The sequence below is a fragment of the Chlamydotis macqueenii genome, chromosome 31, assembly GCF_036417535.1.
Source record: "Chlamydotis macqueenii isolate bChlMac1 chromosome 31, bChlMac1.mat, whole genome shotgun sequence".
In the NCBI taxonomy this organism is placed as follows: Eukaryota; Metazoa; Chordata; class Aves; order Otidiformes; family Otididae; genus Chlamydotis; species Chlamydotis macqueenii.
The window spans coordinates 575318-600972 of NC_141586.1; the positions used below are offsets into that span (position 1 = coordinate 575318).

Genomic DNA, 25655 nt, shown 5'->3' on the forward strand with positions numbered 1-25655 from the left:
AGGTGCTGACCGTTAACGCTAGTTCAGTCTTTCTTCCTGATATCATAGAATCATTAAGGTTGGAAAAGACCACCAAGATCATCCAGACCATATCTGACTTCTCTTTCTGTGCTTGGGTTGCTGTGTCTCTGAGAGAAGAGTTTTGGAAGGAAATAGGGTTGGTTTTTTTTTTTTTTTGTTCAAAAGCCCCTTAATTCTGTCGGTTTACTTTGACTGTCTTTGATCTTTTATGGCGCTCACAAAGGATTACATGTTAGTGCCAAGTATTTCTGGATTTGAGTATGACTTTTGGAAAGAAAATTACCGTTAGCGCTACTGAATTCCTCTGTAATCTCGTCTCGCTGTGGACCTCAAACCTCGTCCGTTTTGCTCAAGCTCCTGCAAACTCTTCGTCTCAAACGTTTCACTTTTCTTGCTGGCAGCCGGAGGATTTGAGTGAGTTTTCTTGTTTCGTTTTAATCCTTCTCATAGAATTAGCGTCTAGGTCGTTTGGGTCTACAAAGCCATTACAAGCCCAGTGACAGCATTTATAACCTCCGGTGAATCCCACCTAAACAGATACGAGTAGTGGATAGCGTGGACCAAACTGTATCAACAGCAGACACCAAAAGGAAGTTTATCTTCTGAGAATTAGCACACAGAACGTGCTTGTGGTCTTGGGAGACCTAAGGATAGAGTCCACTCTGTTGGGCAGAGAACTCATTCTCCCTGAACGTGATCTTGGAGATAACCGTCGTTTTCTAGAAGGTGACTTGCATTTTTGGTGTTTGCTTCGCTTGTTCACAAGCAGGTTGGGAAATGCTGCACGTTTCCTGCTGAGTTCGTGAGCTGCGTCGTTCCAACTGTGAAGCCGCGGTGATTTATTACGGGCTCCGAAGGGTTGGGAGTGATGAACAAATATAAGGGGTGCAATACACTCCCCTCTCCACAAGCTGTGAGAGTGGGAGATGCTATGGCGTGGTTGTGCCCCAGCACCTTCATCCTTGCCGTGATCAAAATTCACATTGTTCTCGTTGGCCAATGCAGACCTGGAGGAGTTGGTCAGCTGAAGGCTCTTTGCCTTCTATGTTGTTTCCTTCCCTATATTTCTAAAGGTCAAAGCAACTAACGAGGGGATGGCATAGGTTTGTTGGCTTTTTGTTTGGTTTGGGGTTTTTTTTTTGTTGAGGTTTCAAAATTCCTCAGCATTTCTTAAGTTTCCTGTGGCGGTGGTTGATGTTTCCATCTAACTGTTGACTCGTGATCGCCCTTTCTGTGGCCGCTTAATGGCAAACAGTCAAAGTTATATGGCAATTAAAAGATAAATACCAGCTGTTCGGCGTCGAGGAGCCGCAGTGTGGCCAAAAGTCAGTTCAGAACTGTGACTCTTAATGCATCTGTGGTAACGATCCCCAGCGGTGTCATCCTGACGCTCATTAACCTTGCGGTGAACTCGCATTATGCGGTGGAACTCTAAACAAAACTCTAAACCAAAGCAAGAGATAGAGAGCACAGAATCCCCGATGCGAAGTCGTTGCAGGAGGCTGTCAGCACTTTTTTAGAATGAAAATTTCCTTTTTTTTTTTTTTAATCTCAGGACTGTTTTGGTTGTCTGGACATCTCCCCTGCAAGGAAGCAGAAAGGACCAATGCAAGGCATGTATTTTGCCAGGCCCTGAAAGACCTGCAGGACCTGACTCTCCAGCCCTTAGAGGCTGGGATGATATTTGGTGATTGCCTCCTGCTTTTGCACAACCTCACTTTTTTTTTTTTTTTTGGTTTATTCACAGATTGTAGATGTTTAGAACCAAGATTTCCACCTGCCCTGTCCCATAATGATCATAGAATCATGGAATGGTTTGGGTTGGAAGGGACCTTCAGAGGTCATCCAGTCCAACCCCCCTGCAAGGAGCAGGGACATCTCCAACCGGATCAGGTTGCTCAGAGCCCTGTCCAACCTGGCCTGGAACGTTTCCAGGGATGGGGCATCCACCACCTCTGTGGGCAACCTGTTTGAGTGTTCTTCAACCCTCATCATAAAAAATTTCTTCCTTCTATCTAGTCTAGATGTTTGAGGCTGTGTTCCTGTGTCTGCAACTTCTAATTTCTGGAGAAAACCAGGCTCTCAGCAATTTTTTTTGGCTGGTTTCGAAAAAGAGCTTTTGGGAAGATTATGTTGGGATTGGCTGCCCTTTCTAGGTTGCCTTACCGTTCGGTGTTCGATCCTTGCAGCTGTTGCCTCTGCTGCGATGTTGTCACTCCTAATGCTTCCAATAAAGTGCAGTTCTGGAAGAGAACATCACCTCTTAATTTCAGGATGGGTGGCCGCTTTGGGATGTCTGTGACACTACGTGGTGAATCTGAACGGAGAATCCTTTGCCTTGAGGGTTCCGTACCGAAATGAGCCACTGATGACAGTGCAGGAGGCTCCCAAAACGCAGCGCAGAGTGGTACGGGCTTGCCGCTCAGCTTGGAGGACACTTTGAAGGAAGAAAAGCTTAATTCTCCCCCTTTTCCGTCAGGATAGGGGCCCTTTTATATTTCATGAAGGTCTTAGAGCTCTGCTCTTGTGTTTGGTCATCTGCACAAATTAAAATAAGAATAAAATCTTTAAAAAAAACCAAACAAACCTTAAAAAAAAGGTGGTTGAGCTTCCATTGTTTTCGAGCTACCATCTCTTCAGTTTCCAGAGATGGACGTTTCAGAATTAAGTTCATATTGAAGAAAACAATCTTCCTTTAGAGTAAAAAAATCAGTTTTTGGAGAACAGGTCATTGACCAAAATAGCAACTGGGACACAAGAAGTGCTGCAATTAGCAAAGGCAATAGCTACTCCAGCCCGTATGAAGAGTCCCCTTGATTAACACCGCGTTGAGGTCATCTACACCTACTTGTTTGGGCCGTCAAGTAATTAGATTTGATATTTTGTGTTTTAATGTCAGCTTTCTGTGCTTCCAGCATAGCTTAGTTTGGCACTGTAGATTTTTGGGAAGTTGTCAGTAGGTTTTATGATTCAGAAAACGACTTTAAAAACCTTTCCGAGTTCTCTGCCAAGCTTGTCGGGCCAATCTTGTCCGGCGTAGGCAGGTGTCCAGAGGAAATGCCGCTTTGCAGTGAGCGAATGGGCACAGTTGCAAGGCCACGCTGTCAGCAGCGACGTAGAGCTGGGTTATATATAGTCCCGCGTGCCTCGTCTTGGATACGGATATTGTAACTCCTCAAGGAAGATGCTCCAGGATGCGGGAGGTGGACAGAAAAAAAGGCTGAGGTCAACCACGGCGACCTGCGGCTGACCTACCAGAGAGAGTTTGTGGATCCAGTGAATGAAAGGTGGGGTTGATGTCTGGACTCCTTCCCACCTTCTGTTTTCACCTGCGTTTCTGGGGGCTTTGTGTGCCAAGGATTTACGTGCTTCTCCTGCACGCTCGCCAAACCCTGGCAGACCGGACGTGTTAGATACTGCAAAGGAACTCAGTCATGAATAATTCAGTTTATTATTAAGAGCTTACTCCAGTTTGGGATAATTAGTTCACCAGAATGGATTTAATGGTATAGATGGTTTCAGTAAAGCACCAGAAAACTTACTCAATGCTGTCTCTGAGGCAGCCTGTTAAAAATCTGCAGTTCTGCAGGACTTGGGGCATCCTCCTGAGTGTTAATGGAAGATCTGTGTTCAGATCTGGTACCTGCAAGTCACGTAGAATCACAGAACAGTTTGGGCTGGAAGGGACCTTCAAAGCCCACCCAGCCCCACCCCCTGCAAGAAGCAGGGACGTCTCCAACCGGATCAGGTTGCTCAGAGCCCCGGCCAACCTGGCCTGGAACGTTTCCAGGGATGGGGCATCCACCACCTCTCTGGGCAACCTGGGCCAGTGCCCCACCACCCTCATCCTAACAAATTTCTTCCTTCTATCATCTCGTCTGAGTCTACCCTCTCTGAATTTCAAACCATTACCTCTCATCCTACCTCTACAGGCCCTAGAAAAGGCTTTTTAAAGGCCTTTCCTGGAGCCCCCTTTAGGCATTGGGAGCTGCTCTAAGGTCTCCCCGGAGCCATCTCTTCCTCTTCTCTCTTCTTCTTTTCCTCTTCCTCATCTCCCTTCTCTTCTCCCTTCCCTTCTCTTCTTGGTTTTGTTCGTCTTGGTCTTGTTCTTCTTGGTCTTGTTCTTCTCTCTTCTCTCGGCTCATCTCCCTGCAGAATATAGTCAGGAGAGGTTGAACCTTTCTCCGGAGAAGGCAGAGGGACTGAGCAGAGGGTGCTCCTTGTTTTCATTCAGTGGGTGGTGAGACCGGGTGCACGGCCATCGGGGACGTGATGGTGTGAAGAGCATTGCGGAGAGGTTTCCTAGGAAGGAGGAGGATTTGAAGATGAAAACCAGCGCCTGTCAGGAGTGGTTCAGGTGTGATTGATCCTTCCCATACCTAAAATCACGAGATAGCTGCTGTGTGTGATACGGAGGGCAAAAAAGCCTTTCCCAGTGAACGCCGGTTCTGCGTGTGTGGGAATTGTGCGAAATCGTGACGCCTGTGGAGCTGGCCTCTCTCTTGCTCGCCAGATGCTGGAGAGAAAACAGAGCTTTCTCGTCCTTGCGTAATCTTTGTGTGCTGGACAATTCCAAATAGTCTTCCACTGTTACTTTTAATCTTTTAATTGGCGTACTTTAGCGTCCTGCGGGAGAACGAGAGCGTCGAGACCCGTGTTCGATACTGATAGCGGTGCTTGCTCCTCCCCTTGGATTAGGTAGGTTCTCAGCGCTGGAAATAATTGCTCATTATTATTTTTTTCATGTTGTGGATTTTTTTTTTTTGGCTGGTGTTGACTGTCTGGTCCAATTTAACTGGAACAAGGTGACAACGGAGACGGCTTAGATGTACTTTGTTGTGCACAGCGCTTTAAGGTGTACACCGAGCTAATTTCTAGGCGACGCAGCCTTGGTGGGGCGTGATATAACCCGGTGATGCTCAGGAAGAGGCACCCTCCAGCTCTTTTTTTTGTCGCAGGCTTGACCCTAGATGAAGAGAAGAAATATGACATGTTTAAAAAGATTTTAAAAAAAAAAAAAAAAAGAAAAAGCAAACCCTGTTTGGGTACAAACATTTGTAAGCGTATTCAGCCAGGCTCGCTGAGCGCTGATTAAACATTCGCTGGAGATGCTCAGCAGCGCACTTCTCGTTTCTAAAAATACTCTGTCTCCAAGCGGTGTCGTTTAAGGAATTTCTCTGGTGGGAAAAAAAAAAAAATCCTTTTAGCTATACCAGAGCTTTGCAGAAACAGCTGATGTCGATGGCGCGTGATTAATTAACGGCTCAAATCCACCTCACGCTCCGGGTGAGGGGCGAGAGCTCGGTGTTGGACACGCTGGTTTCCGTTTGTGTCTCTTAGCCTTGTTCTGAAACGGCAGCCTCTTTATTTTCCTTATTATTGCTCGGCCTCCGAGGAGGCTGCCGTTCTCTGCTGCAGAAATCAAGACGAGCACCAAAGCCGGCGTTAATTGGCCCTCGTAAATAGTCTGCCTCCGCCGCCGGATGCGCACCAGCAGCGAGAAGACGTTACGTGCTTTTATAATCCAATCTGAAATAGTTTTAAAACAAACACCCCCCCGTTCCCCACCCCCAAACCAAACCCACAACCAAAAAAAACCCACCCAAACCTAAAATGCAGGCCTTTGTGTTTTATTTTTTTATAATTTTATTTTCAAATCCTCTCCCCCTTCCGTCGTCATTTTTAATTCTGGCGGTAAGCAAAGCTCTGCAGGCGCAGAGACCCTTGAGGTCGGTTTGTCTCCTTAGACAACGTTGATCTCCTGCAAGATGAAGTCAGGTTTAAGACAAACGCTTTATCAGTCCTTTCTGGCTGCTCTGGACTAAATTTTGTATCCCTGGAAACATTCCAGGCCAGGTTGGACGGGGCTCTGAGGGACCTGATCCGGTTGGAGATGTCCCTGCTTCTGGCAGGGGGGTTGGACTGGGTGGGCTTTGAAGGTCACTTCCAACCGTAACCATTCTATGATTCTATTCTATGATTTCAATGATTATTTTTTTTCCAAATTTTTTATTTCCCCCCCCCCTCTGGTTTTTGCTGTTGCTGTAGGACTTGGGTTTTGTCTCCTCTGTCGCAGATGCCCGTATGATTACAGAGACTTGCTCCCGTTCTGTTGAAGGCAGCAGATCTTGCCAAATGCCTGTCCATCTGTCTTGCCAGAGTGCTCAAGTCTTCCTGTGTAGGAAAACCACAAAAAAAGGAAAAAAAAAAAAAAATTAAAAATTCCCTTCATTCTTCAGCTGCAAAGCCAAAGTGAGCGTTGTTCCTGAGGGATGCTTAGTGGTCAGGGATTAATTGCGATACCGAAGGATCGTCTCTTCTGCGGTAGAGAGGTCACGTGCGGTGGATTCGTGTTTCACACGCTGGCCTTTTAAGCGTTGTTCGGCAGATTATTGTCTAATTAAATATTGAACATTCATTTCTGAAGGGAATGGTGGTAACTTTGGATGCTCACTTTGCTACAGCCTTTGAGTAGCTTGATTATTATTTTTTATTTCTCCTCTAAACTCCTCCGAGTCCTTTATCTACAAGGTCAGAGTGACAGTTGGCATGCTAGTTTCTGCTCTTCCACCAGCCTGCTGTATCTTTTGTGTTTTGAATTAAAATGTCAGTCTAGATTAACTTTTGGCATCCTTTTTGTCCTCCAAAGGCACCGTATCGGCTTTTCACCGCGCTCCGGCCAGCGACAAAGGCAGCGCAGGCCGAAATAAAACGCACGCACACCACCACGTGGTGGGACGTTAACTGCCTGCCTTGCTCAGAGCCCCGGCCAACCTGGCCTGGAACGTTTCCAGGGATGGGGCACCCACCACCTCTCTGGGCAACCTGGGCCAGTGCTCTACAACCCTCAGTGTAAAAATTTTTTTCCTACTATCTGATCTGAATCTGCCTCTCTCTATTTTGAAACCATCACCCCTCGTCCTGTCCCAGCAGGCCCTGCTGAAGAGTCTCTCCCCACCTTCCCTGCAGCCCCCTTTGGGCACTGGGAGCCACTCTCAGCTCTCCCCGGAGCCTCCTCTTCTCCAGGCTGAGCAGCCCTAGCTCTCTCAGCCTGGCCTCACAGCAGAGCTGCTCCAGCCCTCTCAGCATCTGCGTGGCCTCCTCTGGACCCTCTCCAGCAGCTCCACGTCCTTCTGATGTTGGGGGCTCCAGAACTGGACGCAGCACTGCAGGGGGGTCTCACCAGGGCAGAGCAGAGGGGCAGAATCCCCTCCCTCGACCTGCTGGCCACGCTCCTCTTGATGCAGCCCAGGACGCGGTTGGTCTTCTGGGCACAAGGGCGCATTGCCGGCTCACGTCGAGCATCTCATGTTTTCATCTGAATATTGTTCCTTTGTTAGCGCATTGTCTGCGAACACGATCGTTTCTCTGGCAGCGTAATGACATACCTGCCTGCACACGTTCTGAGCGTGCCATGTTATGCTTGTTAGACTTTGCTTGGTGGGAACGGCGGTGGCATGGGATTTGTAATGGAATTATTGTCTGCCAGCCTTCTTCTGAGTGTCGTTAGCTGTCATCAATTGTAGAACATCCCGGGCTGGTTGAAGAGTGGAAACTGTAGAGCTGGCAACACTTAGTGTTGAACATCTTCTCGTAGCGAATGGCTAATAGTTGTAGGTGGACGCTTCATTACTTGGTGTTTCGCTTCATAAAAATCCCACTTTTCCCTTTTTCCGTAATGCCAGAAAGATGAGCTGGTGCGTAATGATTTCTTTGGTAAGGAGGCAGCACGGCGACACCTAGTCTCACAATCCCACGTTGATTCAACAGTGACTCAAAGCGAGGAGCACTCCAACCGGAGTCATCCGCAGCATCTCCTGCAGCTGCTCCTTATGTTCCTGGCGGTGGGCTCCCGTGCAGGCTTGGCCCGCAGACAGCGCCGTTTGCTTTGAGGTTGTGATTCAGGTGGGACGGACACTGTGCTGACGTTTTAAGAGGACGCTGGGAAATGCTGAAAAATGCTTCCTAAGTAGATAAGAGAATCGTGGAATCATAGAATGGTTTGGGTTGGAAGGGACCTCCAAAGCCCACCCAGCCCAACCCCCTGCAAGGAGCAGGGACATCTCCAACCAGATCAGGTTGCTCAGAGCCCCGTCCAACCTGGCCTGGAATGTTTCCAGGGATGGGGCATCCACCGCCTCTCTGGGCAACCTGGGCCAGTGCTCCACCACCCTCAGGGTAAAAAATTTGTACCTAATATCTGATCTGAATCTGCCTCCCTCTCTTTTAAAACCATCACCCCTCGTCCTGTCGCAGCAGGCCCTGCTGAACAGCCTCTCCCCACCTTTCCTGCAGCCCCCTTTGGGCACTGGGAGCCGCTCTCAGGTCTCCCCGGAGCCTCCTCTTCTCCAGGCTGGACAGCCCCAGCTCTCCCAGCCTGGCCTCACACGAGAGGTGTGAATTTTAGTGCCGCGGTTTCGCATTAGCAAGGTTTAATTATTTTTCAACAGCATATCGCGTTAAGTGAGGTGGTTTTGTGCTGGTTTCCTCCAGCCCAGATGGCAGTTAATCCATTAACATTGCATTAATATTTGCTAACGACAAAACAAGGGAATTACAATATTGCACAGCAGCCAGCTTTTGGGGATAATTGCGCGTCCGTTAATCATTTGTACCTAGCAGGAGTGAAAAGGTGGAGCCATCAGAGGAAAGGCGGCTTCGGCGTGCGGGATGGAGTGAGGGTAGAGACAGGTTTCTTAAAAAAGCAAATATTTGGAAGACTAAGCGTGTAGCGCACTAGATGAAATATCATAAAAGCTGTTGAGAAAAAAAAAGAATCCGGAAGCAAGACGTTACTAAGGGGGAGCTTATCAGAAAAAAATTGTGAGTATAAAGTGAGCTAGCTTTGTGCAAACTCTGCTGTGGGATTTGTTTTCCCGCAACTCAGTCGCTCTTAACAGAAAATTTATTGTTTCCTACGTAGAACTGACACTCTTAAACGTAAAAAGTGATGTTCAGAATTGAAACCAGCACTAAATCAGACAGGCAGAGGCTACGGCCTGTAGAGTGACAGCGGAGCTGTGAAAGACGTGGAGTTATCCATGGGATAACGCGGGCGGGAGGAAGCCTCCGAGGCTCTGGGGTCCCATCTCCTGTGGAAAGCAGGGCGAGCTCTGGGGTCTGGGCTTTGTCCGGTCGCCTCCTCCCAGAACGGAGGTCCTACAGCCGTTCTGGACAAGCTGCCTCACCGTCCTCGCGGTGAAAAGGAGCTGCTGTGAAGAGCCTGGCTCCATCTCCCTGACAGACTGCTCGGAGGTACCAGAAGGTTCCTACCGCGGGGTGGCCCTGAAGCCTTCTCTTCTCCGGGCGGATTGAGCCATCGTCTCAGCCCCTCGTGCCGTCTGTGCTGTAACTCTTCCGAGGTTTTGGAGAGGGATTGATGGATTGGTTTGTCTCTTTGGTTAATTTATTTTTTACAGAGTATTTTTTAGAGATTCGATCTCTAGAATTGCATACGACTAAAGATTAATCTCGAATAAGTGAATGTGTGGTGTTGGTTAAAAGGTGAGCGCACGCTTTAGACTGAGTTTTGTGCTCTCTGAATTGAAGTAGTAACCCCGTATAAGGGTTGATAAGGTTGATTTTTAGTAACTTTTTTCTTTCCCCCCCCCCGTGTGGAGCTTTACATTTGATCTAACCAAACTAATTTCCAGACTCTGCAACTTTGGTAGGGTCATTCTGTGTCGTAAAGATCTGCTGCCCCGTAAAGGAGCTCCAACTCGTGGAAATCGTGAAAAGAAAACAAAACACCACCACCTCCCAAAAACCCCAAACCCACAGACAAACGTGCTGTCAGAAGTTGTGCCCTTGCAAGCAAAGGCTTCGGTAGGCTCTTGTACAGATAGCTGACTCAGCAGATTACGCTGTTGTCCCCAGCTTTGTGCTAAACTAAGGACCATGTCTTGGGTTGCACCGCTTGTTCTCGGAGGCGGTAGTTGATTATTTTTACACCGCGTTTACCCCCTAAATGGAGGAACTGTCACCTGGAACGAACTCACCAGCTGTGATCTCCGGTGTGCTAGAGTTTATGCAGGAAGGTAGACTACCGCTGCCCTCCTTTTGGAGCAGGATTTGCCAGCTCGCGTTTGGAATGGGGTTGTACCAGGACCCAAGCACATCGCTGGAGTCCTTTACGTTGCAGATGGGGAGTTTTAGCCTTCCTGGTTGCCTGACTCAGCACACTTAATGCTTAGCAATTTTCCAGCCAGCTGGAGATAAAGTAGAAATGAAAATCTGCCCTTGGTGTAGCTTCAGATACAGTGGGAAATAACTTGGCAGACACAGGATTTCACGGAGATCGTTTCATTGACCAAAACCACGTGCAATTGCAAAATTTATTTTTCTAAAGCTGCTACCTGTGCTGCACAGAAAAAAAAAAAATACGTACCTGCTTCTCTGACTGAACGTATCCTTGCTTTAAGAAATGCCTTTGATGGTATTTCTCCTTCTTATTTGCTGGAGAAATTTGAGACCTCTGCCACCTCCTGGGGATAAAAGCCCTTGTCCTTAAAACATTAATTTCTGCAAAGAGCTCCCTGCTCGGTGCAGGTAAAACTGAGACAGGGCATGGATGAGCCTGAGGGGTAAGACAAAAAGTTGTAGGACGTCTGTAATGGCAAAAAAAAAAACCGAGGAGAGCATAATCACAAAGTGGTGTGCAAGCTGAAATGAGATTCTAGCGCCAGCAAACAGCCATAAAAGTTACGCTGATGTACTTTTAACCTAAAAAAAAATCTTGGATATTTATTTGCTTTTCCCCCTCGCATTCCTCTCACTAAGCATCAGCTTCACATCTTGCTTTTTCCACCCATTAAAGTCCAGCTCCCTTGGTTGTGGAGAGCTGCTGGAGGTAGATAACCCTGTTAGCGCGTCCCAGAGCAGCAGGAGCGGTGGACTGTTGCCGCACGGTCAATCTAAAGCGTTGCTGTTTGGGACGAGAACTGGCACAGAGGTAGAAGCTCTTACCTCTCAAAATATCCGAGTTAATCTGAGCAGGTAATTTCATCGTTGTCTCGCAAGGTGTTTCCAGTTCACACAGGTGGACTTGTAATGAAACCTTCAATGTAAACCTATTTCTGATACCTAATTAAAATATATTTACATAGTTTTCTTCTTTTTTTTTTTTTTTTTTGTTTTCCCCCTTTAGGTCTGTTATTTTTCTTACGATGGAAAGGCTGGTTGTCTCTCTACTGGTTATTAGCACAGCCGTGAAGGCCATGATGACGTGTCCCAAAAGATGCATGTGTCAAAACCTGTCTCCATCCTTCACAATTCTCTGTACGAAGACGGGGCTTCTCTTTGTGCCCCCCAGCATTGACAGGAGGACAGCAGAACTAAGGTTAATGGATAACTTTATCACTACGCTTAGGAGAAAAGATTTTGCAAACATGACTAACCTAATTCATTTGACGCTGTCGAGGAATACGATAAGTCAGATCATGCCTTATGCATTTTTTGATCTTAAAGGCCTTCATGCCTTACACTTGGATAGTAATAGACTGACCTACATCAACGAAGACCATTTCAAAGGTTTAATTAACCTCCGACATTTAATACTTAGTAACAATCAATTAAACTATATCTCTCCTGGGTCGTTGGATGACTTTATTGAAACCATTGAAGACCTGGATCTGTCCTACAACAATCTCGTTAACCTTCCGTGGGAAACAATTGCCAAACTTTCTAATGTCAATACGGTCAGTTTGGATCATAATCTCATTGAGTTTGTGCCAGAGGGAATCTTCTCAAACCTTCACAAACTTGCCCGTCTAGACATGACCTCCAACAAGCTGAAAAAGATCCCTCCTGATCCTTTGTTTTCCAGAATACCCGTGTACGCCAAGTCTAAAGGATCTCCGCTGACGTCCCTGGTGCTTAGCTTCGGAGGGAATCCTCTGCACTGCAACTGCGAACTCGTCTGGCTGAGACGTCTCACCAGAGAAGATGATCTAGAAACCTGCGCCTCTCCACCCGAACTGATGGGCAAATACTTTTGGTCTATTAAAGAGGAGGAATTTGTCTGTGAACCCCCCATGATAACACACCGAACCCCAAAACTAACAGCGACAGAAGGCCAAAGCATCTCTTTGAAGTGTAAAGCTGTTGGCGATCCAGATCCCTACGTTCGCTGGATCTCACCCGACGGGAAGCTGGTCTCTAACACGTCTAGGACAATTTCTTATCAGAATGGTACTCTGGATATTTTGGTTACTTCTTTGAGTGACAAGGGCACGTTTACCTGCATAGCATCAAATGCTGCAGGAGAGTCGACGTCTCCGGTTGAGCTCCTCGTTACCCCGTACCCTAACCTTGCTAACAGCACCAACTGCGATAAAGACGCGGAGCCTGGCCCCTCAGATATTCTCATATCTGCCAAGTCAAGCTTTCCAAACGAAACAAAGGCTCAGCAAGAGAAGGCGGTCGTGGTTGCTGAGCTGACGTCATCCTCTGCTCTTATCCAGTGGCCTTCCCAGCATCACCTCCCCGGGATTCGGATGTACCAGATTCAGTACAACAGCTCTACTGACGACATACTGGTGTACAGGTAACCTCGCTCGCATCGCCGTGCTCGTACCTCCGTGACGCAGGTAGTGGAAGCAGGAAAAGAGGACGGCATTGAGATATTCTGTGTAACAAGAGCTGTCCTGCAAGCAGGAGCTGTAAATGAGGGGATGAGGAGACAACACCTGCCTTAGACTTTGCTCGTTAAACTCCCGTCGTTGAGGAGTTGCGCTATTAAAACTAAGAATACATCTGCTTCTGTGCTGCCTCTTGAGAGTCTCTAAACTCTTTCCAGACGTAATTAAGTTTCATAGTCCAGTTTAATGGACCAAGTGAAGCTGATGAGCAATATCTTAGTTGTTAACATTTAAGGAAACTGAAATGGAGATTTTAGTTACCTTTTACGCTGATTAAGTGTGATTCTTTTACTTAAAAATATGGGGAAGAGGGAAAAAGTCAAGATCATAGAATAGTTGGGGTTGGAAGGGACCTTTAAAGGTCATCTAGTCGAACCCGCCTGCAAGGAGCAGGGGACGCCCAAAGTTGAGGGACACCCAAAGTTGAGGGACACCCAAAGTTGAGGGACACCCAAAGTTGAGAGATGCCCAGAGTTGAGATGCCCCAAGTTGAGAGATGCCCCAAGCAACGTTCTGCCTTTATGGATATGACCTTCCCGTGTTGTGCCAAACCTTCAGCCCCTGTTAGTCACTGCGTGCTCCCTTTTCTCCACGTCTGTGGTGTCATGGGGACAAACCTCACTGGTATGAACTGGCCAGCGCACAGAAAGTTTTAGGTAATGTATTTTGTGTGGATTTCACGTTTGTCCACTGGAGCTGATTTGGTAAAATTTACTTGGGAGTAACTATTTGCTATGAAGTCTCAGTGGGCAGCACGCAGATTAAGTTTATAGCTGAAGTCTGAGTTTCGGATTCTCTGCCTTTCTCATTTACAGGCTTCTGTTTGTGATTCGCTGGGGGTGGCAGGGACAGGGAAGGGGAGAATGTCTTTAAAGCGGGAGCTAGCGTTTGGTTAGGATTTAATATTTCGTAGTTGTGTCCCTCGTAAGGATTACAACCGCTCTAGGCTGCGTGAGAAGGATTTTCCTAACGCGATGCCGCTGGTCGCAGTACCGTTTGGAGCGGAGTACGCGAACGGAGAATGACATCTGCTACCTCCAGAGGAACTTTAGGTTCAAATACGCTGCTTTAGCAAGCAGTCCCCTAAGGAAAGTAATGCCGGATGGTTGTTCCGCTGGGATTCGTATTTCAAATACCTGCCACGGCAAGCAAATTCTTGTTAAAAAAGGGAACTGTGTGTGGAAATTGGGTGAGGTCCTTGAAACAGACATTTCACTTTACAGTCACGTGGGATTTTCACAAGTCTCGCGTTAGAAAGCCTATCCCCGGAGTCTCTTTGAGGAAGGATGCCATTCATCCTCCCGTTGTCACAGCTACGAGCGAGAAAGGAAGCAGGAGGACTCGGGGAGGGCAAGCAAAGGTCTTCTGAGAGGGAGTGGGAGGCTGCCTTGTTGGTATCTGACAGGGACGGTGAGGAGCTGGCTGGAAGATGAAGCCTCATTTAATTGTCAGCTGTGGGAACATTTGTGACATTGCTGTTCGAAAGAACGGCCAAGTTGTGAAATGAAGGGAAGTGTGAAGCAGAGATGCCGCGATAGCTGTGACCGGGGTTTTCAAGGGGGTTTATTCGATTCTCCCACAAGAAAGTAAAGTGAAGCAATCAAAGCGAGAAGCAGGTAGAGCCATGGGAGCATCGCAGGCACAGCCGCTGTGGTAGCGTGAGAGAGTTGTTTAATGGGATTTTTCATCCTTTGCCGTAACGGCTGCTCAGGCGGCGCGGCAGTCTTCTTAGGATGGCAGCAATTCATTCTCCAGGAGTTTTAAACTTTCCAAAGTCTCTAAAAATAATAGAGTGATTCACATGGCAGCTTGTTAATAAATCCGTAGGGGTGAGTACTGCTGCTGAACGGGCTTGTTCCTAAAGAAGAAATGGGGAAGGATACTGCTGCCGTGCCCCTTCCTCGGCCCAAATTCCTGTAAACGAAGAGGCTCGGGGTGGGTAACGAAACCGTAAAATTACTTCATACTTCAAATCACAGAGCAGCGATTTCAAATAATGCGGCGTAATGGAGTGTCGTGCAATGGGCCTCTCAGAGATGAAAATTTGTGTGTTCTCCTTCAGTTCCCACCGTGAGTAATCATCAAATACAGATCCTGAAAGGAAGTTTTGCGCTAAAGCGAGAGAAGTGGTAATTGGGCGGCAGTTCTGAACAACTGCTACTGCAAGTTCTGCTGTGAACGGCGGAGCGTTTTACGTCGAGCGCGTTAATGTGCGCTGGGGAAACAGGAGGCCCCGGCTTGATTCGCTGCCCCTTTGCACGGTCAAGCCCCCGCTCAGACTCCGCGTTTTCGGTAAGGGGGTAAGGGTGGTGTAACCGTGTTTCACAGAGTCGGTCCGTTGAGGAGTGAAGATGTAAAGAGATGCACAGCAGCACACCCAGCAGCGGCGGTGCGCGAGTCCTGCCAGAGGGGATTTACAGAAGGTGAAAAGCCTCCTTCTGCCTGGAGCGTGCTGCGGAATTTATTTCTGGCAAGCGGTAGCTTGCTGCCTGGAAAAAGTATTAAGCGGTGCAGGGTGCATCGGAAACCTGTCACTTCCATCAAGTTGAGTGGCACCACGGGAAGAGCAGTTGCTATGGCAACTTTGCTTTATCTTGAGAATTTAAGTTGCTGCTTTGACTCCTTTATTTTTCCTCACCGTTCCGTTTCCTTCTCCTTCTGGGGAGGTGATTGTGGATAAGTGCGCGTTCATCTGCGCCCAGGCTAGGAGCCTACGGAAGTAAAAGGAGGGCGGTGATATTCTTCCTGATTTTACCTTTGGGCAATCAAATTATCCGTCCATGTGTGTGACGATAACGTACACGCCCTGCCTGCGGTTACGCTGCCTGTGTACCCTTGCACATAAGAGCATCATAGAATCATAGAATCACAGAACGGTTTGGGTGGGAAGGGACCTTCAAAGCCCACCCAGCCCAACCCCCCTGCCAGGAGCAGGGACATCTCCAACCAGATCAGGTTGTTCAGAGCCCCGGCCAACCTGGCCTGGAACGTTTCCAGGGATGGGGCATCCACCACCTCTCTGGGCAACCTGGGCCCGTGTTCCACCACCCTCAGTGTAAAACATTTCTTCCTTATATCCAGTCTGAACCTGCCTCCCTCTATCTTAAAACCGTCATCCCTCGTCCTGTCCCACCAGGCCCTGCTGAACAGCCTCTCCCCACCTTTCCTGCAGCCCCCTTTAGGCACTGGGAGCCGCTCTCAGGTCTCCCCGGAGCCTCCTCTTCTCCAGGCTGAGCAGCCCCAGCTCTCTCAGCCTGGCCTCACAGCAGAGCTGTTCCAGCCCTCTCAGCATCTCCGTGGCCTCCTCTGGACCCTCTCCACCAGCTCCACGTCCTTCTGATGTTGGGGGCTCCAGAGCTGGACACAGTACTCCAGGTGGGGTCTCACCAGGGCAGAGTAGAGGGGGAGAATCGCCTCCCTCGAGCTGCTGGCCACGCTCCTCTTGATGCAGCCCAGGATGCGGTTGGCCTTCTGGGCCGCAAGTGCGCATTGCCTGCTCATGTTAAGCTTCTCATCCACCAGCACCCCCAAGTCCTTCTCCTCAGGGCTGCTCTCCATCCATTCCCCGCCCAGCCTGGATTTGTGCCTGGGATTGCCACGACCCAGGTGCAGGACCTTGCACTTGGCCTGGTTGAACTTCATGACGTTGGCACGGGCCCACCTCTCCAGCCTGGCCAGGTCCCTCTGGATGGCATCCCTCCTTTCCAGCGTGTCGATGGCACCACACAGCTTGGTGTCGTCGGCGAACTTGCTGAGGGTGCACTCTGTCCCACTGTCCGTGTCGCCGACAAAGATGTTGAATCATCATTGCTCCTTGTTTGGGAGATTCACAACACAGCCACCCAGCGTTTTTCCCAGTGGTGCGTAAGGAAAAGAAAACAGGAGTTGTGCCTCCGGCTGGTGAGTCGCTTAACTCCTCTCTTTCTGTGAAACGGAAACTGTCACACTGACCTATCTCCCGGGACCCGGTTTAGCAAAAATTGAAGGCAGACATTAGTTATGGAGAAAGAAAATTGCATCAGAGTGAAGCACCTGGCAAGACGAGCAGCAACAATCCAGAATCAGTAAATTAAGGTGCAGGCAGCAATTTGCGGAAAGCATCAATATTGAAAGTCAGAGCCGTGTTTGTTTTCAGAAGAAAGGTCGGGAGCCGTTGTGGCACAGCCGTGTGTAGAGGGAAGGGAGAATCGTAACAGCCACTTTGTGCAGCTTTTCCTGCTCTGAGGTATAAATGGATCCGTATTCTTTAACAGCCTGCAGTCTGGATGCTGATTACAGCTGCTGTGCAGTTCGGACTTCACAATGCTATGATTTTAGTCTAACCGCCATTGCCCAAGTGTCCTGCCCGGGTTTCTCTTCTTGGCAACGAGATACCAGCAGAACTGACCTTTCCATCCTCACACAGCGGTGACGGACGTTACACAGGCTTTAAAAGGCAGGAATTAATCCGTGACAGAACCCACGTGATTCTGTATTTCTGAGCTGGGCTGGGTGAACTTCGGTTGGTACCACAGCTGGTGTAAGCAGCAGATCACCAACGCTTCATAACAACGTGCCCTAGCCAATTAGAAGCTGGATCTCATAACATCAAAGGCAGCAGTCTCCTGAGCATTGGATGTAATCTTTCATAGCTAGTGATCATCTAACTTTAATTAGCTGCAACAACGTGCTCTAAATTAGAAGATGAGTATTTAATAGTGATGCTTCCCTATAGATAATTGAGAGACTATAGATTGCGTAGAACGGCTGGTGAGATGTCCTTGTTGTCTCTGTTGAGAGAAAAACTTAGAAATTGGGAGGCTACACTTTTCTCAGGGAGTACAGCGTACCGTTGTGTAAAGGGCAGAGCTGTCACTCTTGGGGAAAAGGCGCTACATCGCCAGATCGATATAGCAGCGATCGCATCTGCTGCGTGAAGAGCAGTTGGAATCAGCCACGCTACGTCTGCTCAGAAAGTCTTAAATTAGTTCAGTGCGGAGCCACGGAAAGCCTCAGGACCATGCTAGGCTTCGATCGGTGAACCGCGGCTTTTGGAGCTCCTCGGTGGCCAGGCGTGTGCCCTTGACATCCTGGACCTTGTGCGTGCGCCGCACGGATGGGCCCGGGCTTGCGGCTAGCGCGATGTGCCTCTCCAGCCGGTGGAGTCGCTGGGCGTGCGCGCAGTGACGGCGGTGATTTTTTGGAGTGTGTCGGCATCGCCGCGGTTGGCCAGCAAGTCCGCACACGAGCGGCGGCAGGTTTGTCAGGAAGAAATCTTGGCCAAATGCTCCTGTTTGCATTTCTTCACCTGGACAGCAGTCATTCCTCAAAAAAGAGGATAACCTGATGGAAGTCCAGGAACGTGGGAGCCATCTGACATCTGTAAATACAGAGAGTCACATGACTTGTCACTCTCCGGCTTTAATTTTGGGAGCTTTTCTTCTTGTCTTGCAGCGTAGCAGTTGTCATGGCAGTTTCCAGGCTTCTTCAGGGAGTTTCTCCTTGGAAACCTCTTCCTCAGATTTCCCTTTATGGGAATATTAAAAAAAAACCCAAGCCTTATGTTCTCATGTTTGACACTGTGCTGGGTTAATTTGGATTAGCCTTACAAAGTCAGGATTCCTCAGGCCACAGAGGATCTTCGTTAACGAGGCAGCCCACCTGATTGCGGCTGGCGCCGCACCATGGTTTGTAAAAACGAGACCTTGCAGGTGCGAGTGATGGATGGTAGCTGTTGCGTTACGGAGAGATCATTCAAACGTGAAAAATCACGTGTTTCCCAAACGTTTAAGCTTTTTCTGGAGGAGGAGAACATTCCTGTTTCCTTTTGTATTGTTGATGCAGAAGTATGGGTTGTTTTTTTTTTTTTTAATCGTATGAATAAGAACCAATTGCTGTCATTGCTTCCATCAAAAATTTGGGCATGATTGTTGTGAAATCTTTATAAATGAGAAACCTGTCGTCAACGCCTCATAGCTCCGTGTCTCCTGGTGCATGGTCGTTTCATTTCCAGGCTGCAGCGTCAACTGTGTGAAAATAACGATTCTGAAAAAGGCAGCCAGCAGCCTGCACTCAGTGACGGCCTAGGGTTTTGTGCTGCCTTAGGATGGTCTTTGTTGGTGTTTTCGCCTCCACAGACGTCATTTGGGTCTCGGCGCGTGTTTCTGTGGAAAACCAGACTCTATACCGGTTGCTTTTTAATCTCTTTAATCACAGAGGGAACTGGGTGCTCAGGAGCTGGTAGACAGGTTCAGTTCAAAAAGGCCTCCTGTCACGGGGCTCCCTCCAGCGCCTCCAGTTCCCCACCCCTTCCCCTCCCAATTGAACAGCTGAAATGGCAGGGGGAAAAAAAAAAAAAAATTTTTTTTTTTTTTCAAACCTTCAGAACGGTAGTGTTCGATTGGGAGCAGGGGGTTGGCCGAAGGAAAAGTGATTAATTTGGGGCAGTCTGGCCGCAGTGTTACAGCATCGTTATCCGTTAGAGTCCAACCAAAAGACTCCATCTCTGTTTCGAGCTGCCCGGCTGATTTTGCTGTTGTTGAACAGGTTGCTAGGAAATCCTGCTGGATGGGCTTTGAAGGTCCCTTCCCACCCAAACCATTCCGTGATTCTATGAATGCAGCCCGGTCCCAGGCACGGTGTTCTCTTGTTGTGTTTGGTCACTATGAAAAGCGTCTGAACAGAAGACTGAAAAGTTAATTGGATATTTGATATCTGATAATCGATAACGCTATATGTTTTAGGAAGGCAAATGTCAGGGCAGAGAGCCTTGGAGAGGCGCTCTGTGGAGCGCCAGCCGAGCGTCGAGGGCCGCATTCACGTGCAGAGCGTGGGAGAATCGGCGGCTACGCTCTACCAAACGTCGTACCTGGAAAAGCTGAGGATTGATGAATTGCTTTCTGGAGTCCTGGCCCAGTGAGACAACCCAACCGTGGTGTTTTCTTTGTCACGGTGTAACGTTACATACTGACATGGCTGAATTAAATCTGTGGAAGAAGGGAAAGAGCAAGGAGGATGGCATAGTTTGAGGTTTCAGTGCTCAGCCGGTATAGGAGAATCGTAAAATCACAGAATGGTTTGGGTGGGAAGGGACCTTCAAAGGTCATCTGGTCCAACCCCCTGCAAGGAGCAGGGACATCTCCAACCGGATCAGGTTGCTCAGAGCCCCGTCCAACCTGGCCAGGGATGTTTCCAGGGATGGGGCATCCACCACCTCTCTGGGCAGCCTGGGCCAGTGCTCCACCACCCTCAGCGTAAAAAATGTGGAACTGTAGAGCAACAATCCCAACAAAAGGCTTGTTTCCGTGATGTGATGCTTGGAGGGCGGGGAAGTGATGAGCCTGTTGTTAATTCTTCCAGATGGTTGACCTCGATGTGCATTGCCTGCGCTCTGAACGAGAAACGGTGGCCGCGAGGCATTTCAAGGGCTTGTTCTGCTGGTCTGCAGCAGCTGCCAGCTTTGCACGTTTCCTCCTACATTGATGTTGGGTTAAATTTCTCGTTATGTGTGTGCTAGGAGTTTTGTTAATGTAGTTTGGGTGTTTCAATTTGACAAGGAAATCCTGGTGCGGTTTCCCCTCAACCCCTGTTTTTCCTGCAGGAAAAGACTAGTTAGCCATAAAACCCAGCATGTGGCCCAATTCTGTGGAGGCTGCGGAGCTGCTGTTATAAATTAAGACCGGGGCAATGGTTACGAGTTGCGGTTTGGGAAATTCAAATCAGACATCAGTGGAAATATATCTATGAGAAGGGTAGTTTAATGCTGCGGTGTTACTTGGACTGCTCCCGGAAGGTTGGCCAGGCAGAAGCGTGGTTGACCTGATCAACTGTGACAATGCTGCTCCGCATGGGATGCTGGGCTGGAGATCTCTGGGGGTCTCCTCCTTTAGCGTTTTGGTGAATCTGTGATGGAGCACGTACATTGACAAGGCAGCGTTTGATTTTTCATGGCCACAGAAATTCAGTTGTTGGAAACGAAGTGGTAGCAGCTGTGTGTTTGGAGAACGTTCTTTTGAAGGTGTAGCTCTCCTTTCTTTCCAGTCTAAGCATTGTATGGTCCTTAGTCCCATGGATAACGACTCGGAAAAGACCGTATGACAAGTGGTCAGTCTACTCCACCACTGCCCCCCCCACCTTTGTGGCCGGGAGGCGGTCACGTGCCCACCCACTCACTAGAAATCAATGTTGTTTCACTGACTCCTCTCCAACAGCGCTACTTTACTCCAGCGAGGAATCTGAGCCAAACATGTGAAGAGCTGGTCCGCAACAGGACGTTGTGATTCGTGTGGTCGTTACTGTGGTCTGTGGGAATTTGTCACGTAGCATGCAGCTCTTCTTTCGGGATCTTTCTCACCTGTCGATTTAGTACCAGTGCTACTTTGTGGTAAAGGAATATTTGGAATTCACGTGGAACAATCTCAGCGTTAGGGGTGCATCGAGGTAAGGAAGTCAAATGATCTCAGCATTGGGGGTGCATCGAGGTAAAGGAAGTCAAACGATCTCAGCACTGGGGTGCATCGAGGTAAGGACGTCAGTATATTGACTTACTGAGCTACAGAAGACCCCACTTAGTTGCCGGTGCAAATACCGTGCTCAGATTGTTCTTACCGGTCACCTGATTACAAGACACTGAGCAGCATGGAGCTGTTAGAAGATGTTAATCTGTGGGCCAAAGGTTTGAATTTGCCTTTTTCCCTTGATCTTCAAAATGGGCTTCCTGTGGAAGTAACATTACTAAAATACATATTAAAGTGTTTAATTTCGTCCTTTTCTGCCACAGAATCATAGAATCACAGAGCGGTTTGGGTGGGAAGAGACTGTTAAAGCCCATCCAGTCCCCCTGCACGGAGCAGGGACATCTCCAACCAGATCAGGTTGCTCAGAGCCCTGTCCAACCTGGCCTGGAACGTTTCCAGGGAAGGGGCATCCACCGCCTCTCTGGGCAACCTGGGACAGTGCTCCACCACCCTCAATGTAAATTTTTTTTCCTGATATCCAATCCGAATCTCCCTCCCTCTATTTTAAAACTATCACCCCTTGTCCTGTTGCAACAGGCCCTCAAGTGTGTTGAAGTCCTCAAGTGTGTTGCTTCGGTTCCTTTATGTTTCTCGGAAGGCTGACCGTATTCTGTTCTGCATAGAGCATGTCACGCCCTTTTCTGCTGAAACTGTGGAATTTTAAAATAATGCAGGTCAAAATGTTAGATCAAGTGTGACTTCTCCTCTGGCCACGGGTAAGCGTGTGCACTCTAGTCCGTGTTTGTTTGAAATGGCCAAGGTAAAGACGGTGTCATTGCTGAAATCTTTATCTTCCACCCTTACTGAGTAATCTAGGGAATGACAGCTTTTTGCTGCTTGTTCTGGTTGCCGTCTTCATCTTCTGCTCTGTTGGTTTCCTTACAGTGGCACTGACAGTCACAAGAGCTCTCCTTATTCTCCATCAACTTGGATGTTTACTGTACTCATTTTCTCTTCCAGGATGATTCCCGCTGCTAGTAAATCCTTCTTCTTGACTGATCTGGTTGCAGGACGTGAGTACGACCTCTGTGTTCTTGCTGTTTATGACGACGGATTGACATCTTTGACCGCAACCAGAGTGATCGGATGCGTGCAGTTCACAACCCAGGAGGAGTACAAACAGTGCCGATCCCTTCACGCGCAGTTTCTTGGAGGAACCATGATCATCATTATTGGGGGTATCATCGTGGCTTCAGTTCTTGTTTTCATCTTCATCCTCCTCATGAAATACAAAGTCTACAACAACCACCACAAAAATAAAACTACTAAAGTTAATAACGTCTGCTCTCAAACCAACGGAAGCCAAAGTGGCTCGATGGCTCGATCCACTTCTAAACTTTCAGAGAGGCGGGAAAGTTTGCACCAGGAATGCTCGGGCTCTTCCATCAAAGGAAAAACTGTTGTAGATTTGGATTGTGAAAAAGTGACTCCAACCAACACAACCTTTTTAACAACTGAGACGTTATCTTAACGGCCGTTTGATGGAGGAGGACACACCAAGGCGGTATTGCTTGAAACATTTTAATGCAAGTGGTTGTATTTTAAGCTTCACTACTATTGTCTATTTTTAAGATCAGATGGTTTAAAAAATATTTTTTTAATCTGTATACAGTTCTTGCATTCTTAACTATTTTGTTTCAATATATTAAATATAAGTGTGTGATTTACAAGATTTTTTTACTGATTCTTTTATAGCATACACCTCTGGTATCAAGGCAGCAGCATAGCTAAATTCTGCTAGGTGTTTCTTTGGTGAAAGGCACTGTTTTTTCATTTGGTTACCAACCAGCAGCAGAATTGTACTCTCAGGATCCTCAGACTTCCTCTCTCACGGCAGAGTCACTTAGCGGCTTAAACTATTCGTCTCTTCAAGGAACGAGTTGTTATAAAAAGTTAGTAGCGGCTCAGTGTGGAGTTATTTTTGCCATAGGTATGTTGTATACATGCTGCTCACAAAAGAAGCAAAATTGGTTGAGGTTCCCCACAGAGGAGGAAAAAAAAAAATGGTGCTATTTAAAAAAAAAAATTAAAAAAGAAAGAAAATGTAAAGTACTTTAGGTACTTTAGCGTATTCTCTCAGTTATTCGGTGGCACAGAAATATGAACCTGTATTGTTTGCTTTGTAACAGCTGTTATCTGTTGCCTTTGAGAAACCTCCTCTCGTTCTTGGTCGCCAGATTTACCTTTGTTCGGGCCGGGAGAAGACCTGGTTTGTTCTTTTGAAACTGTAAAACTTCACGGAGCGGTTGAAATCAGATGTGTTTCACTGTGCACGTTTTTGCTATGCTGAAAACCATGCCGTCGTCTCCCCTTCTGAAAGCGTACCGCTGAAGGTTACTTTTTATTTTTTTTTCCTTTTCGTTGATGAATTTGTTGGTTGAGGACCCACAGATTAAAGCGTCGGTGTCCTAAGGCACATTGCACTATCTCGCTGTGACACCGCCTCTCCAGACGGCTCTGGTGTCGGTCTCTTCTTTCTGTGATAATGCATGTAAGCGGCCGATAGATGAAATACGTGAGCGTGTCTGGTCAAGTCATTTTAACCCATCACACTGAATAACGAAATGTTCCTTTTCTGTCAAGGGATACTGTCAGATCGAGATGCGCCCAAATTTCAGGTTTTGAGATAGCTTTTACTTGGCTTCGAAAGCAAAACAAGAGAGAACTCGGCTACCTTTTCTTAAACCTCTAGAAACGGAGTGTGAAAGGAACTGACGGGAGACGCTTGCAAGCTGAGTGACTGGCTCGTGTCTTTCAAGGTGATCGTGTCACAACCTGGCAATTAACAGAAAAAATAAAATGTTTCCAAAGTTTGTCCCTTTTAACAAACTCAGAATATTTCTCCCATTTGCGTAGGAAAGAATGGACCAAGAAAAGTTACCTGGCAGACAGGCAAAAGCTGTTTAACCACACAGCGTTTAAGTACTGTATTTTAATTCAGTTTTTCTCATTAACTGCCAAAGTACGAGGCATTTTGGGGTGTTCCTGTGATGCACATTTGCTGAGGCCTCTCTTCTGTTTTGATTCGCAAACGTAAATGGGAGGAAAAAGTAATTGGAGGGATTCTGTTACCAGGTGCATTTGTGATAATGAGGCAAGACTGTGCAGCTACACTCCTGTTAGTTTTTTTTTTTTAAAGAAAAAAGAAAAAAAGCTGTATGTGCAACTGTGGGAATGGATGCCTCTTGTTATGTGGGTGATGGTGGTGGGGCCTGGGCTTTCCAGGATTTTCCTCTGGCTTCTGTCTGCTTTCCAGGGACACTGCAAAGGTACAACCACCCGAGCCCGCCCATGAGCACTGATTTGAAATGCTCTTGCAATGCCCACCTCTTCCAGTGGGCAAATTCTTTCATCTCTGGCCAGAAACAAAAATCAATGCTGGAATTTGAACACGGTTTTCCTCATTTCAGCAGCCTGATTGCTGTGAGTGGCTCAACCCCCCTGCACATTAAATCTGTTTCTTGGTAATACCCTGCCGTTTTCTGCCAGTAGCAATTTCTGTCCTGCCCTTCTGTTTGGTTCCTACTCGTAAAATATGAAAATTCTGCCCTGCTGAGTGGGATTCAGCTGCAAATGCTGGATTGGATACTTCAGCGTGTGTACCTAACGTGGGTATTACAGCGGCCTCGCCCCCCTCTTTTGTTGGCCCTTGGACCACAGGCAGAGACAGCGTGTGAGTCCCTTCTCTCACCGCTGTTCTGTCTTCTTCTCAGCTTGTCCGTCTTGTTAGGGAAGGACCATCAACACCAGCGTGAGCCGTGCTAGCATCAACCCTACCCGCATGCAACGGCAGGGACGTACTGCGTTATTTGAAGTATTTCTCCCTTAGAAGAGCAGTTGGGGTTTGGTGTGTTTGTACAGGTTGCTTTAAGAGGTTGAGGTTGTTGGAGAACGACTCTTAACTCCTGATGTCTCCGTAACAGAAGCATAAAGATGTGGAAAGCAGCAGGAAGCTGCTTCTGAAAGCAACCACTCCTTCAGAAAGATTATGGAGTGGAAAAAAATGTGGGAGTGGCCCAGAAAGAATGTCATAACCAGTGCTGCAAAGGACAACCTTAGGTGAGCAACGCGTGGCGGCAGCTGAGGGTGGAGAGCACAGTGAAGGCCATGCTCCTTCTCACCTGCCCACCTTCCTGCTGCCTCCCTTCCCTGTGGTCTTTTGGAGCGTTGGCTTCTCCTGGTGAACGTGTCTGAAGCTTGGAGGAACATCGCTCTTCCGCAGGAGATCGTGGCGTGCCCCTCGCTCGGTGTCCTGCCGTACCGGGGCGGGTTTTGTGGTGGAGGAACACCGCTCTTCACCAGCAGACAACGGCCCGCTCGCTGCCGTGTCGGGAATTCTGGCGTGGTGCGCATCGGCGCGCGGGCCAGCATGGCGGAACCGCTGCAGCTCCGGCTGTGTTACCCTGGGCCGCTGCAGCAGGGCTGGCTCCGGCCTCGGTGGCGGCTTTGGGCTGGCGCGGGGAGGACGGGCCCAGCAGCGTCCAGCTCTGAGGGCCGCAGT

At 48.1% G+C, this 25655-nt stretch overlaps 1 protein-coding gene across 1 annotated transcript in view; it reads left to right on the forward strand.

Annotated features, from left to right (window-relative positions):
• Window positions 1-23969, forward strand: part of LOC104487134 (leucine-rich repeat and fibronectin type III domain-containing protein 1-like protein) — a 42684-nt gene extending 18715 nt beyond the window's left edge. The window contains exons 2-3 of the mRNA XM_086769172.1: window positions 11168-12565; window positions 22115-23969. Coding sequence (XP_086625298.1) covers window positions 11187-12565; window positions 22115-22625 — 1890 coding nt within the window. The 5' untranslated portion in view covers window positions 11168-11186 and the 3' untranslated portion in view covers window positions 22626-23969. The remainder of the gene's footprint in view (window positions 1-11167; window positions 12566-22114) is intronic.
• Window positions 23970-25655: the final 1686 nt, after the last annotated feature.